Source organism: Labeo rohita, chromosome 4 (assembly GCF_022985175.1).
Source record: "Labeo rohita strain BAU-BD-2019 chromosome 4, IGBB_LRoh.1.0, whole genome shotgun sequence".
Taxonomy (NCBI): domain Eukaryota; kingdom Metazoa; phylum Chordata; class Actinopteri; order Cypriniformes; family Cyprinidae; genus Labeo; species Labeo rohita.
This window is the reverse complement of record NC_066872.1, coordinates 46,256,098-46,269,940: the sequence shown is the minus strand read 5'-3', so window position 1 is coordinate 46,269,940 and position 13,843 is coordinate 46,256,098. Positions and strand designations below refer to the sequence as shown.

Here is a 13,843-nt window from a genome sequence, read left to right as displayed (position 1 = left end):
GATTAATAACTGTAAAAAAAAAAAAAATGTGAGTGATCGGTGACTTGTTCCGGATGTGACGTGTTTAGAGACCCGTATGTACATGACGTGTCTCAATCCCGGAATTCAGCGCAAGAGCATCCAAATCTGCGGGCAGATCCCTAATAAACATCCCATAAACAACACAATTTACGTGAGTAGTTCAGTGATTTGAACTGTGATTTGTAAATGCGTCAGGTGAGGGTTGTGTTCAATGCCTTTTAAAACCATTTAAGTGTCACTGAAGGGAGTGTGGTCATTCTTAAAGTATTAGAATGACACGTCTTTTAGGGATGGTATTACAATTAAAAACAAGACACATTATGTTTTCCGTAGTTCACAGCGGCACTGCATGAAATCCCCACGCTTGTACAGACACTAGAAGTTCATGCCTTGGCGTGTGTGACCGGAGTGTGTGAGCTGCTGTGTGTGTTTTGCAGTGAGATGGTGACAGACGTGCAGCTCGCCATATTCGCCAACATGCTGGGCGTTTCGCTCTTCCTGCTGGTGGTTCTGTATCATTATGTGGCCGTGAACAACCCCAAAAAACTGGAGTGAGACTGTGAGAGGCGACAGGTGAGCGGACACACCACATCCCATCCACACTAGATCACACCTCATCAGATGATCACTCGTGTTTCTCTTCCAGGATGACAAACACCACGTCCGTCGGGGAGAATCAGAGGATCAAGCAGCCTGTACATTTGCATTTTGTATGAAAATGATGTGAATAAATTGTCAAAGTGTGAGAGACTGTGTGCGCATATTAATCACGAGTCACTGTTTCTTTCACAAACACATGTGGACATTTATTGCTTCTTAATTGCACAGAGAAACGGCATCTAATTCACCATGAACAGACTCAGACTGGTTTGTCTCCGTATCTCACACTGAGCTGGGTCTGTAATAAGCACCACAATCCTGATCAAATAAACAGCTTCACATCATTTTAAATGACAAAATACACCACACATTTAAAAGAGTTTCTGTAAAAACACCATGCTCATTAGTGGAGGTGCTGTAGTGCGGGTTTAGTGTGGTTGTGAGTGATGATGGCTCTGGTGACCCGTGTTCCGGCGCATGTTGTGTCTGTAGATATTAAACTCCTGCTCTTGTGCTCGTGGACAACGAAAGCAGACGCAGCACTGCTGAACACCGGAAACCACCGACGATTCAAACACATCACTTCACTCACATAGAGCAGTTAGACAACAATGAACATTAGCTGAAAATGTGCTCGTCACAGATTACTGTGAGTTTGTTTCTTCATCAGATTTGTAGAAATGTGTCATTCCATCACTGTCTCACCAATGGATCCTCTGCAGTGAATGGGTGCCGTCAGAGTGAGTGTCCAAACAGCTGATAAAAACATCACAGTAATCCACACCACTCCAGACCCTCAGTTCACATCTTGAGAAGATAAAAGATGAAACAAATCCATCATTTTTTGGCATTTCTGCATTTTTCTGGATAGGACAGTAGAGATTTGGGAGGGGGGGGGTGAGATCGGAAAAGGTTCATGAGGTGGGATTCGAACTCAGGACACCCAAAGCGCAACTGCACCACATGCTGGCACCCTGCCCACAAGGCTATCGGCACCGACATTAAGACGTTTTTACCTAAAATATGAGTCCATAATCCATAATAACACTTCCTCCTGTGAAAAACTGGTCTGGTCTGAATCAGGAGAGAAATCTGCACAGACCGTTTACAAGCCAAAACAGCTCTAAACAAACATGTGGCTGGATTTTGATGTGAGAGACAACAGGAGATGGACTTTTTCACTGGAGGAAGCAACATTATGGATTAAAAACATCTCACTGGATTTGTTTGAGCTTCCCAAGATGTGAACTGATGGACTGGAGCGGTGTGGATTACATTATTGTGATGTTTTTATCAGCTGTTTGGACTCTCATTCTGACGGCCCCCATTCACTGCAGAGGATCCGTTGGTGAGACAGTGATAGAATGACACATTTCTGATGAACAAACAAACTCAGCCCAATCTGTGATGAACTGAGAGTGAGCACATTTTCAGCAAATGTCCATTTCTGGCTGAAGTGTTCCTCTAACATGAGCGTGTGTGCGTGTAGATGAGCAGATCCGTTCGCGTTTCTCAGGTGTGCAGGGATCTGTTGAGATGAAGATCTTTAAGTATTAGAGCACGTGTGAATGTCACATTAAATCTGCTGCAGTTCACGCGCACCGGACGTCTCTCGGCATGAATGAGGTTAATGTGAAAGCTTCCTTATGTGTTTCAGCAGTCAAAGGCTTTACCTGTGTGCGTGTTTGTCTCCAGAGCTCTCATAACTACAGGACGAGCTCTTCAGCAGAGCTTTAGTGGCCAGACGCAGAGAAGATCCGTCTTTCCCAGACACACCTGAACACAGCAGAAGAGAACATGAACGATCAAAATCACAAAACGTGTGAATAGAACAGCAGATTTCACTCCGTAAAGCCTGACATATCACACGTTTCATTTTTTGAAATGGAGCCAATTCTTGAATCATTCATGCATTTATGTAAAAGAAAATCTTTTGTATCTTATTTGATCCATCAGGCTTTTATGGCTCATATGGTGTGATATAGTGAGAAAAGTGAAAAACTTTAATTTAGAAATTTAAAAATATGAATTTGCTGCAGATGCTGATATTTATATGACGAAATTCTGCTGCTTGTAATGTAAATCAATGAGATCTTTATAGCAGTAGAGCAGATACTGACATAAAATGATTTAAATATCAGTGGTCACTCTGTATCTCTAATAATGTGTCTTGCTAAGATGAGGCAAGGCAAGTTTACTATCCAGGTCTATAGGGTTAAACGAGCGACTCTGACCCGCCAGGTGTTTCTTGATGCCGGGTTTGATGAGTTTCCACACTCTCATGGTGGGCGTCTCGGATGCGGCGGGAGGAAGGCCGGCGGACTGAATGTCTCTCCGCACCGGGATACGGCTGGGCCGAGGCTGCAGCTCGCATCTGAAAGCAGACTTACAGAATCAGAACTGTGTCTCTGTGCTCCATCACATCTGTATCTGCGTCCCAAACGCTGACGTTCACCTGCTGTACTCGACAGACGTCAGGATGTCCAGGGATTCCCGCAGCGGCTCCTAGAGAAACAGGCCTGATGCTGTTCAAATTCATAAGGCTTCTGTGAATGTGTTTTTGTGCTGATTCTCTACCTGAGACAGCAGCGCCGTCCTCGGCTGGGGAGAGGGAGAGTGGGCGGGGCCTCCGGCTGACTTGCCCCGCCCACCACGCGTTTGAATCTCTTTAATCTGTCCGGCGGGGCGGAACTCAGGGCAGCTGTTGCCTAGGCAACAAGACAGACAGACACAGCCAATTACGAACGGGTCCCGTAGTAACCATGGTAACAGTGGAAGGAGCTGGTTTGTTGATATAAATGCATCTGCCTGCAGACTGACGGCATGTGATGACAGAGCAAGGTTGAAAAGAGGTCAAAGGTCACAGAAGCAGTTCAAACAGGATGTTTATTAGAGAAAAGTCAGTTTGACGCTTCTATAGTGTTATACAAGATACATTTATTAATGAGCACAGCTTCATGTGGTTTACAGGAGACACGCGTGATTGGCTGCCGTTATACATTCAGAGACAGACGGGACAAGAAAACCACCAGATTACAGCTCAGGATGAACAGACACTGAAATAGAGAAGAGATGTCGAGAGAACAGGACGTTACGTACACAATCACACGACACCACCGTCAGATCACACTATATTTACACACACGGCGTTTGCTACGCGTCATATTGGTTACGCACAGCTCTGCTAAGATTGTTTAATCTGTCTGTAAGACGAGCGAACGTCGGTCCGGCGCTGAGTTTGTGCTGATGTGCTTTACACATTTGCGGAGGGAATTCTGGGATTTCAAGCAGCTTTGTGTGCAAAGAACAGCTGCGTTTCGCCACACGAAAACACACGAGGACAAGTCAATCTCACAGAGAAATGTCATATTTCACCCCAAACATAAAAGAAAGAAACTATATAGAAATAAAACACCATTGCAAAACTTATTACTATTCAGATTTTTTAAAAATTAAATCTGCAAATTCAACATTTCCAATTTAGTGTGACAAATAATACCGTAATGAATAATACTTCACAATTTAATACAATATATCATTACTTTACATTTCAGAAAAAAAACAGTTCTGAAGGAAAAAGGTGCTTTACTATCATGAAAATGATGTCAAAAATCTTCAGTGGACCTAAAAATAAAAAGAAGAGATATTTTAATTTAAGCAAAATCTAATTCCTACTTTGTTTTCTTTTGATCTTGATGTGAAATATGATGGAGACTACGGAGTTTTATTCATTTTAGTGAGATTGACGTGCATACAGTGAGTATGACAGATCCAGCAGAAGGCAGTACAGAGACAGAATAGAGTCAGAATAAAGGCTTTCAGATGAAGATCACAGCAAACAACCAATCAAATCACACATCAGACTGGGAGAGAGAGTAGAAAACACACACACACACCTACAACACACTCACTGCTTCATTCCCATGATGTATAATCACACAGGAAACAATAAAAGTGCGGCGTGAACATTAACAGACGTCACCTTTCATCAGCTTTAATGCCTTCTGGGAATCTGAAACGTGACGTCACATCCGTATTAGATGCATTAGTGTCGTCAGATTCTTACTAGTGTCTGATTTCTTTAGCTTTCTCAAGAACGTGAGCATTTTTCAACCCAAAATCAGAATGTTTCATGGCAATATCATCTTATTACTGAATTGCAGAGACATTCAATTCTCATTACTCAAAAGAAAAATGTTTGTTTGCACTGCAGTTAAATGTGTTCACCAAACGATTTCAAAACAACCAGGGGATTATGCTGAAGTAAAACTTTGGGTTGAAATATGCTGTACTGTCATGAGATTCACTCGTAATTGTGTGCAGTTTGAGCTCATATTCAATGAACGCAGAATCTAAGGCCTCGATATTACTAGATTATTCAGAATAAATAAAATCTCTCTCTTTTTTAATTAACGTCTCTAATAATCTTTGCAGGTGCTACATGGGAAAACCTTCAGAGGACGTAAAATCCAACTTAAAAAAATAAAAATAATAAAAAACCTTCAATCCACACACACGCACGCACACACACGGGCAGCGAGGGCCCGTCACTGCGGCGCGGGCCCCGGGGCCGTCCTGCTGTCGCTGAGGTAGGCCTGCAGGGGGGGGCAGTTTGGAGAGCAGGCTGGTGCGCGGCATGGCCTGCAGGGAGGGCAGGATCTGAGCCAGGCTGGGCGGCTGGAGCGAGTACAGACCTGCCATAGTGATGGAGCAGGGGCCCGGGGCCCCAGAGGACGAGGAGGACGGGGAGGAGGACGAGGAGGAGGACGGCGAGAGAGGGGGCCGCGCGGGAGCCGGCTGCTGGCGCAGGGAGAGCCGCTGGTGCAGATGATGCGGACGCCTCTTCTCCTGCGCTTTACACTCTACGAAACACACAGACGCATCAGACGCGCGGCCGCCGTCGCAACGACACAATAAAGAGTCAAACATCCATCCTGGGCTGTCTCTACGCTCTCACCTCTGACGGGCCCCAGGCTCCGGTGTGAGGGCCGCTGCGCGGCGGGGCCGGACGCGCCGCAGCCGAAGGTGAAGCTGGGAGAACTCTTGAGCTGAGGAGACGTCTGCCGGCCGCCGTGAACGTTGCCGTTACTGCGCGTACGGTTCAGGGAGTTTTCCGAGGCAGACGTGCTCAGACTCCTGAGAAAACACAACACCACAGCCAAATAAAACACTGCATTAACGCATGCCGTTTATATGACTGGACAAATATGGTGAAAATGACCTATAAAAAGAACATTTTTGTTAATAAATGAATGAATAAGTAAATAATTAAATTAATATCATATTTCAATTCCAGAAAAAAAAGAAAATGACCATTTTGACTATATGTATACTATTTACATGTAACAAAAAAACATTTAAAAGTAGCTGATTTGATTTAAAAAAATGTAAAATAACTAATTACATTTAAAACATTTTAAATAACTGATTAAATGTTGATTGATTGATTGAAATTGTTTGCACTGAACACATTTAAATAAACGATTAAATTTGGCAGATTTAACATAACCGATTACATTTAAAACAACTGGATAAATTTGAAACATTTAAAATAACAGATCAGATTTAAAACCTTTAAAATAACTGTTAAAACGTATAACATTTAAAATAACAGATACAATCTGAAAGATTTTAAACGACATTTAAAATAATGATTCCATTCAAAACCTTTAAAATATCCTACTGAATGAATAACAATTAAACAAATCACATGTACGACATTTAAAATAGCAGATTAAAGGATTACTCCACTTTCAGAATAAAACATTCCTGATAATGTACTCACCCCCTTGTCATTCAATATATTCATGACTTTCTTTCTTCAGTCGCAAAGAAATTACGTTTTTCGAGGAAACCATTACAGTATTTTTCTCCATACAGTGGACTTCAGTGGTGCTCAACGGATTGAAGGTTAAAAACGCAGCTTCAGCGCAGCTTCAAAGGGCTCGAAACGATCCCAGCCGAGGAATAAGGCTCTTAATTTTCCTAAAAAATGTAATATTTATACACTTTTTGGAATGTTTTCCTAAAAAAACTTAATTTCTTTGCAACTGAAGAAAGACAGACAATTTTTTTCTGGAAGTGGAGCAATCCTTGAAATATACAACATTTCAAATCACTGAAGGCCGTAATCTCACAGGAAGTCGCTCTTACGTGGGTTTTGGCGGGCTGCTGGATTTGGTGTTGGCGTTAGCGGCGTTTTTGCGGTTGTTGGACACGAGGCCCTTGCTGTTCCTCACGTGTTTGAGGATGGAGGCGCGCAGGTTCACCAGGCTGCTGTGCTCGGACAGAACCAGCCGCGGCCACGGGTTACACTCCGCCATGTCCAGCGCCGCGACGGCCACCGCGCGCCCCACCTGCTCGTACACCTCCGGCGTGTATTTGGGCGGGAAGGCGGGCGGCGGAGGGGGCGTGGCTCGTCCGTTATCGTGACAGGCGGGCGGGATGCTGTTCACCGAGCGACCCGTGTTGTAATTGCACTCCAGTGTGTAGCTAAAGACAGAAAACACACACGCGATCATTCACACGCGCGTCACAGCGGTTTTAATACCGGCCTGCTTCTGATTCTGGATCAGTACCTGTGGACCAGGCCGATGGCTTTGTGAATGGCCACACGCCCGCTGCCCTCTTTCGACTGGCCGTCGCGTTTGTCACGAGCGTACATGTTCTTCTCGGAGAAATTACAGCCCAGGAAATCAAAATGAGCACAGTTTAGAGAGATCAGCTTCGGATACAACATGTTCTCCACCTGCAAAACAGAAAAATGATTAAACACAGAACACTTAAAATAAGCGATTCATTGCAGAACATTTCAAATACCTGATTAAATTTGAAACATTTAAAATAAAGAACACATTTGTAACATTTAAAATGTAAAATGTACATATAAAATGTAACTGATTTACATTTAAAACATTTCAAATAACTGATTAAATCTAAAACATTTAAAATGCTAACATTTAATTAACAAACCAATAAATGTTTTTTATAAGGCTAGAAAAATAAAGTTAAAATGCCAAATCTGCAAAAGGATGAAATGACACCTGAACAAAATCACACCGTTACACACACACACACACACACCTGCTGACTCTCATCCGGCAGGTTGTTGCCGTACATAAAGCATCCTCTTTTGGAGGCGTGTCCGTGCAGGTCTATATAATAGGCCACGCCGCTTTCTAGGGGCGGGATCTGTTCAGAGGGGGCGGGGTTCGTCGCACCCAGCGCTTCGAATCTGCTCGGCGTGGATTCGTTCTCATCGCAGGGCCCCGCCTCCCTCTCGACTCCGCCCTTCTCCCAGCTCTCCTCCAGCTGCATGGGGATCTCGGAGAGGTCAAGGGTCGGCCCCTCCCCTCGCTCCGCCTCGTTGCGCAGGTTGAGACAGCGCTCTAGCTCAGTGGGCGTGGTCACAGGAGGAGTGGTGTTCGATTGGTTTGAGGTTTTGAGGGCGGAGTGCGTGCTGTTGCTGAGGCGATTGTGTATGTGGTGGTAGAGCAGCAGAGATTTGGCGCCGTAGATGGACGGGTGCAGGTCAGGACTGGGGTTCACATACTGTCTGTTCAGATTCACACCGCGCGAGTCCGTCCTACAAACACACACACACACACACTGCTACATTTAAAACAATTCAAATAACTCATGAATCAAAAAAAAGATTCAATTAAAAAAACTTATGATTCCATTTGAAACATTTCAAATAATTGATTAAAGTAAAAACTCTTCCAGGTGACCTCTGACCTGTAGTGACCCCTGACGACCCCGTCGGGGTTCAGCATGGGAATGAGTTTGAAGACGAACATCCTGCGGAGCGTCTGAGCGCGCGGGTCGTCCTGACCCAAGATGAAGTTCAGGAAACCGTTAAAAACGAAACTAGACGGCGTCTCGCCGGGATGAACGCGACTGCTCAGAAAAAACACCTGAACACACCAGAGAAAACACACTCAACACAATCATGTGTGTGCTCTGATACAGGCTCTGGGATAATGAAGTAACAGCGTGACCGTCCGGTACCCGTTTGCCGCTGAAGCAGTGCGGTCGAGGCGTGCCGAGGTCCGGGAACAGTCGCTCCAGCCGCGGCTCCCTCTCCTCCAGCAAACCGTGACACGACGAAACCGTGATCAGATCCACCCGGTGGCCGTCCAGAGAGTAACACAGCAGCTCACGGTGATAGTAGATACTCTCCAGCGGACTGCAGACGGACGAAAACATCAGCAGAAAATACAACTACACACTGCACCGTTTCAATACAGGAAGACCTTACGAGGAGAAAGGGAGGTTTTCAAGAAATAAAAGCAATTAAAAGGGAAAAGACACATTAAATGTGTTTAAAATATATATTATGTATACCATGTATAAAAATAGGGGAAAACTAACTATGCAATAAATTATATAGTATTTATTGAAATATTTCAAAAATGTAAATAATATAAAATGTGCAATAAAATATAAAGTGAATATGTAATATTTCAAAAATAAAAAAGCAAAATGTTCAATAAAATATAGTGTATATTTAACATTCAAAAATGCAAAATGTGCAATAAAATATAAGTGTTTGTTTAACATGTAAAAAATGTAAATAATGCCAAATGTGCATTAAAATATACAGTGATTATGAAAAAAAATTTAAAATTAAAAAAGCAAAATGTGCAATGAAAAAAAAAATGTAAATGTGAATGCCAAATGTGACCCTGGACCACAAAACCAGTCACAAGGGTCAATTTTTTGAAATTGTGATATTTTACATTATACATTATACAAAGCTGAATAAATAAGTTTTCCATTGATGTATATTTTGTTAGGACAGGACGAGATACAACTATTTGAAAATCTGGAATCTGAGGGTGCAAAAAAACTTAAAATATTGAGAAAATCACCTTTAAAGCTGTTCTTAGCAATGCATATTACTAATCAGAAATTAAGTTTTGATATATTTACGGTAGGAAATGTACAAAATATCTTCATGGAACATGATCTTTACTTAATATCCTAATGATTTTTGGCATAAAAGAAAAAAAAATCTATCATTTTGACCCAAACAACGATTTGTTGGCAATTGCTACAAATATACCCGTGCTAATTAAGACTGGCTTCGTGCTACAGGGTCACATATAGTGTCTATTTAAATATTTCAAAAATTAAAAATGCAAAATGAGCAATGAAATATATATATGGTTTATTTAACATTTAAAAGTGAAAATAATGCAAAATGTATAATAAAATATGCAGTGCATATTCAACATTTAAAAGAATGCAATAAAATAGGTAGAGTTTATTTCAGATGTGAGATGTGGGTTTAGTGGCACGGGTTGATGTTCGTGTACCTGCAGGGCCCCGGCGTGTGTGCGGCGCTCAGGAACCTGTGGTCGAGCTGCAGCATCATGTCCTGACACTCCGTGTACGAGAACGGATAACAGAAGGAAAAGTAGGTGGTGACGCCGCGCACGTCCAGCAGACGATGAACAAACGACAGGATGAACTGACTGTCTGACATCTGCAGAAACACACAGGAGTTATTTATAGTTGATAACAACAGCAGATTATTTTAGGAGACGAACAGGACTGTTCGAAGTGTTTTTCTGCACCTCAAAGGCGGGTCTGTCGCGGACTCTCTCCCAGCGCGTTCTGACGGGCAGCGAGCGGACAAACGGCGCCATGCCCTGCGAGTAAAGCTTGCTCTGTTTGTTCATGTTCATCATGTTGATCTTCAGCAGTTTGCCCGGCAGCGTCCCGCGAACACTGAAGTAAAACCACGACCTGTCGAACACACACGTTCTGTCTTTAATTCAACATGAAACCCAAAAATAAGAGTGTATTTATTGATCACTTAATTAACAATAAACACAAACAAAAAAAGTTGCATGTAAGCATTAAAAAAGACAGTAAAACTGCACATGAAGCAGTTCTGAAGCATCTTAACATGCTATAATTTATGCTATAATTCTGTTTCTACTCCAATTCATTGTTGAAATATAAACATTTAAAGATCTGAGTAAATGATTGATCATGTAATCATCTACCGGTTGCCATTCTCGAACTCGGTGCTGGCGCAGTCCGGTTTGGTCCAGACGTTGAACTCGTAGTCGGGCTGCGGCTGCGCTGAAGCGTTGGCCGGTCTGCCGCTCTCGCCGTCGGGTTCGGATCGATCCACCCGCTCCACGCGGGCCAGATTCCCCGAGTCGAAGCGCGAGCTGAACACGATGCTCCCGAAGCGGAACTCCATGACCGGACCGATGTTCACGCGGCGCCGACGCTCTTCATCTCCACACCTGAACAACAAATGAAACACACACGATCGCTCAGTGACCTCTGACCCCGAACATCAGCTCAGCTCACAGCCCATAAAACACACATCAATGCCGACGCGGCAGATCCTGTGTCTCCTCTGCTGTACCGCTTCTGTAATGAATCCTGTAATGATTGTGCATTCGCTGGAAAGACAAGCACAGTTTCAGCACACACACACACACAATGACAGGCAAGGTCTGACTTACTTAGTGAGTTTATCACATTTCACACACAAAAAACTCCACCGGTGTAACATTTCTGCAACATTACAGAATGCACGCTCTATTTTTATTCATTTTTATTTTATTACACATTTTGCATTATTTGCATTTTTTATGTTTAATGCACACTACATATTTTATTACGCACTTTTCATTGTTTTTGTTTTTTGAAATGTTAAATAAACACTATATTTTATTAAACATTTTACATTTTCTTTTTTTTTTTTTTTTAATAAACAATATGTGTATCTGCACATTTTGCATAATTATATTTTTAACCTTAAATACTATATGTTATGGCACATTTTGCATTATTTTCTTTTTTTTTTTACATTTTAAATAAACAATATTTTACTGCACATTCTGTACTGTTTTAATTTTTAAAAATGTATTAATATACACTATATATGTTATTGAAAATGTTGTGTTATTCTAATTTTTAATGTTAAATAAACAGTATATTTTTCACTTTTTATATAAGATTTATACATTTATATATTATAAACATATTTAAATACTTTTCTTTTTACATTTCTCCTGCTTTATCTTTTTCCCTGTGCCTTCTCAAACTAAAACTAAAGTTTTTTTTCTATGGACCTTGCAGAAATATCAACCATGTACAAAACATAGTAATACCATGGTACTGCGAATACATTTTAATGACTCCATTTTATATTTAATAATAATCTTCCATATAAGTGTCGTTGTTTTTGACAATATGACAATCGTCATCGTGATTTTCCTTTACAGTACCCGTGAGGTACGACTGTAGTAATCAAACAATGGCAGGGTATTTTTATCTGAAATCATCAACGCACCATGGTACGTTTTTGGAGATGACATTACCTGATTCAGACATGTTATACGAACCTGTATCATTCTTTATCACTCGGCAGATCATAAACATACGATAGTTTCTGAATTCCACTGAAAGCTGTAATCGCCATCAGCGGCGGCAGCAGCTAGTGTTTGGTTAGCATTCGCTAGCTTTCCTGCAGCTATTTCATGACAAAATCAGCACTGTCGTCTGACAAAACACCTCAGACGCGAGCAGCAAAGATATCTAAACACAAATCAAAGCAAGCATGCGTTTGTCATCGCTGTATTATTCAGAATAAATACCTGCGTTTATTCCTTCCTCCTCAGCGATCACTAGGCGACTCTTTAAACCCAAACAAACCCTCATCAGCAGCTCGACTCACAGGAACAGCGTTCTGACCGCTGATTGGCCTGAGAGCGCAACGCAGCGACAGCTGATTGGCTCGTTCAACAGTTCCGTGCGTAGAGATTGGTTGGTTTGATTCCAAGGACGTAGTAACAGGAAAAGGCGTGAAAACCATAATAAAACAATCTTAAATTTGCGTTGTTTTTGTTCGTCGAGTTTCTACGATTTAATATTTTTGGAAATTATTTCAAAATAAGATTATTCACATGTTTTAATACTCAGAGTCAAGGTTCTATGTATATCTTTTTAATATATAATACAGCGCGAGTTGTTTTGCGAATTACTATCCATGTTCTCATTTGATTCCTTCATGATTCGCGGCATGAAAAGATTTGGAGGATGCGGGCATCGATCCCGCTACCTCTCGCATGCTAAGCGAGCGCTCTACCATTTGAGCTAATCCCCCTCCTACGCCACGGGCCGGGGGTCCTGCCCCACACACTGCACTTTACTGTACAATCACTCAATACATATGTTTAACGATCGCTGTTACAGTGATGGGCGCTTTCGAGGCACTGCTTCGTGAAGCTTCGAAACGTTTGTGAATCATTTGTTTCGAAACAGCGGTTCGGAGCGCGTATCAAACTGCCAAAGTCACGTGATTTCAGTAAACGAGGCTTCATTACGTCATAACTGTTTCGAAACGTTTCAACGGCTTGCCGTTGGGGGGGCGATCTCGGATCAGTTTCACCCATTTGTAGACATTTTTAACGAGACATGAGACAAGAATAAGACACCTACTGGCCTCTATGTACAAGCTCCCCGTAAAACAAACAAAACGAGTCCTGCAAATTGATATAAAAGAATACTTTATATTTGATGGTATTTTTTTAAATTGCATTTAATGTGTTATACTTCCAATAAAACATTTGCAATGGGGTTTTAAAAGCTGTTTTTATGCATGTTTTTGTATTATTGACACACTATTGTCCTGTTTAATAGTTGCTTTGACACAATAATAAAAACCTTTGACACAACCTGTTTTGTTGAAAAGCGCTGTATAAATAAACGTGATTGATTGATTGATGTTTTAGCCTGAGTTTTTGTTGCATTTACACACTTTTGACCAGCAGGCGTCAGTAGCGTCTGGAGATTCGAGCGCTTAAGGTTCGTTTTTCCCATCACTACTATGCATTAAATATTTATCATGTTTATTAAATACACGTTCAGTCTGTTTCACTAAGTAAATACTTAAATTCGCTTTTAAGTCGGGATTTCATTCTGTTACACCAATATTTATGGCTGCTCAAGCGAAAACCGCGTCGAACAGTTTGGACCAGGGATATTTTCAATAGGCAAAGCTGGTCAGCAATGGTAAAAGACTGGTTAGGTTGGTTAATGCTGCAGGCCAAGTGCCCAGGAAGGACATTACTATTCAAATCGTTTACCAGTTAAACCAGTTCATCCGGTGTGGTTTGTTCTGTAGAATCAAAGGTATTCTATAGTCCTTGTTGAAATGTGTTCTTCCCGTTACCTTGAGCATCTTTGCTCG

General features: G+C 41.8%; 2 protein-coding genes and 1 non-coding gene across 4 annotated transcripts; 1 reads left to right on the top strand and 2 right to left on the bottom strand.

Moving 5' to 3' along the window:
- The first annotated feature begins 82 nt into the window (after positions 1 to 82).
- Positions 83 to 767, top strand: ost4 (oligosaccharyltransferase complex subunit 4 (non-catalytic)). The gene is made up of 3 exons (XM_051108188.1): positions 83 to 172; positions 459 to 594; positions 668 to 767. Exon 2 carries the CDS (start codon positions 463 to 465, stop codon positions 574 to 576), a length of 114 nt encoding a protein of 37 aa, XP_050964145.1. The 5' UTR covers positions 83 to 172; positions 459 to 462; the 3' UTR covers positions 577 to 594; positions 668 to 767.
- Positions 768 to 818: 51 nt separating this feature from the next.
- agbl5 (AGBL carboxypeptidase 5) lies at positions 819 to 12,914 on the bottom strand. Of its 2 annotated transcripts, none has more exons than XM_051108187.1 (16): positions 12,249 to 12,914; positions 10,638 to 10,886; positions 10,203 to 10,374; positions 9,942 to 10,111; positions 8,632 to 8,809; positions 8,359 to 8,537; positions 7,705 to 8,206; positions 7,200 to 7,369; positions 6,775 to 7,113; positions 5,579 to 5,757; positions 5,316 to 5,483; positions 3,199 to 3,329; positions 3,077 to 3,126; positions 2,856 to 2,995; positions 2,295 to 2,397; positions 819 to 2,149 (listed from the first exon to the last, which is right to left on the bottom strand). In XM_051108187.1, the coding sequence occupies exons 2-16, from the start codon at positions 10,838 to 10,840 to the stop codon at positions 2,134 to 2,136; spliced, it is 2,700 nt and encodes an 899-aa protein (XP_050964144.1). In that variant the 5' UTR covers positions 10,841 to 10,886; positions 12,249 to 12,914; the 3' UTR covers positions 819 to 2,133. The 2 variants fall into 2 exon arrangements, with proteins under 2 accessions (XP_050964144.1, XP_050964143.1); XM_051108186.1 differs by lacking the exon at positions 12,249 to 12,914 and adding an exon at positions 10,970 to 11,139.
- On the bottom strand, positions 12,685 to 12,757 carry trnaa-agc (transfer RNA alanine (anticodon AGC)). The gene has a single exon. It is a non-coding gene; the product is annotated as a tRNA-Ala (tRNA).
- Positions 12,915 to 13,843: the final 929 nt, after the last annotated feature.

Bases quoted from the DNA above. Each gene is read 5' to 3' on its own strand.
- ost4 (XM_051108188.1), top strand. From the start codon at position 463: ATGGTGACAGACGTGCAGCTCGCCATATTCGCCAACATGCTGGGCGTT.
- agbl5 (XM_051108186.1), bottom strand. The intron at 5,758-6,774 runs GTAAGAGCGACT...GTGTTTTCTCAG, and splicing joins AGCAGCCCGCCAAAACCCAC to GAGTCTGAGCACGTCTGCCT. The intron at 2,996-3,076 runs GTGAACGTCAGC...GTCTGCTTTCAG, and splicing joins ACGTCTGTCGAGTACAGCAG to ATGCGAGCTGCAGCCTCGGC.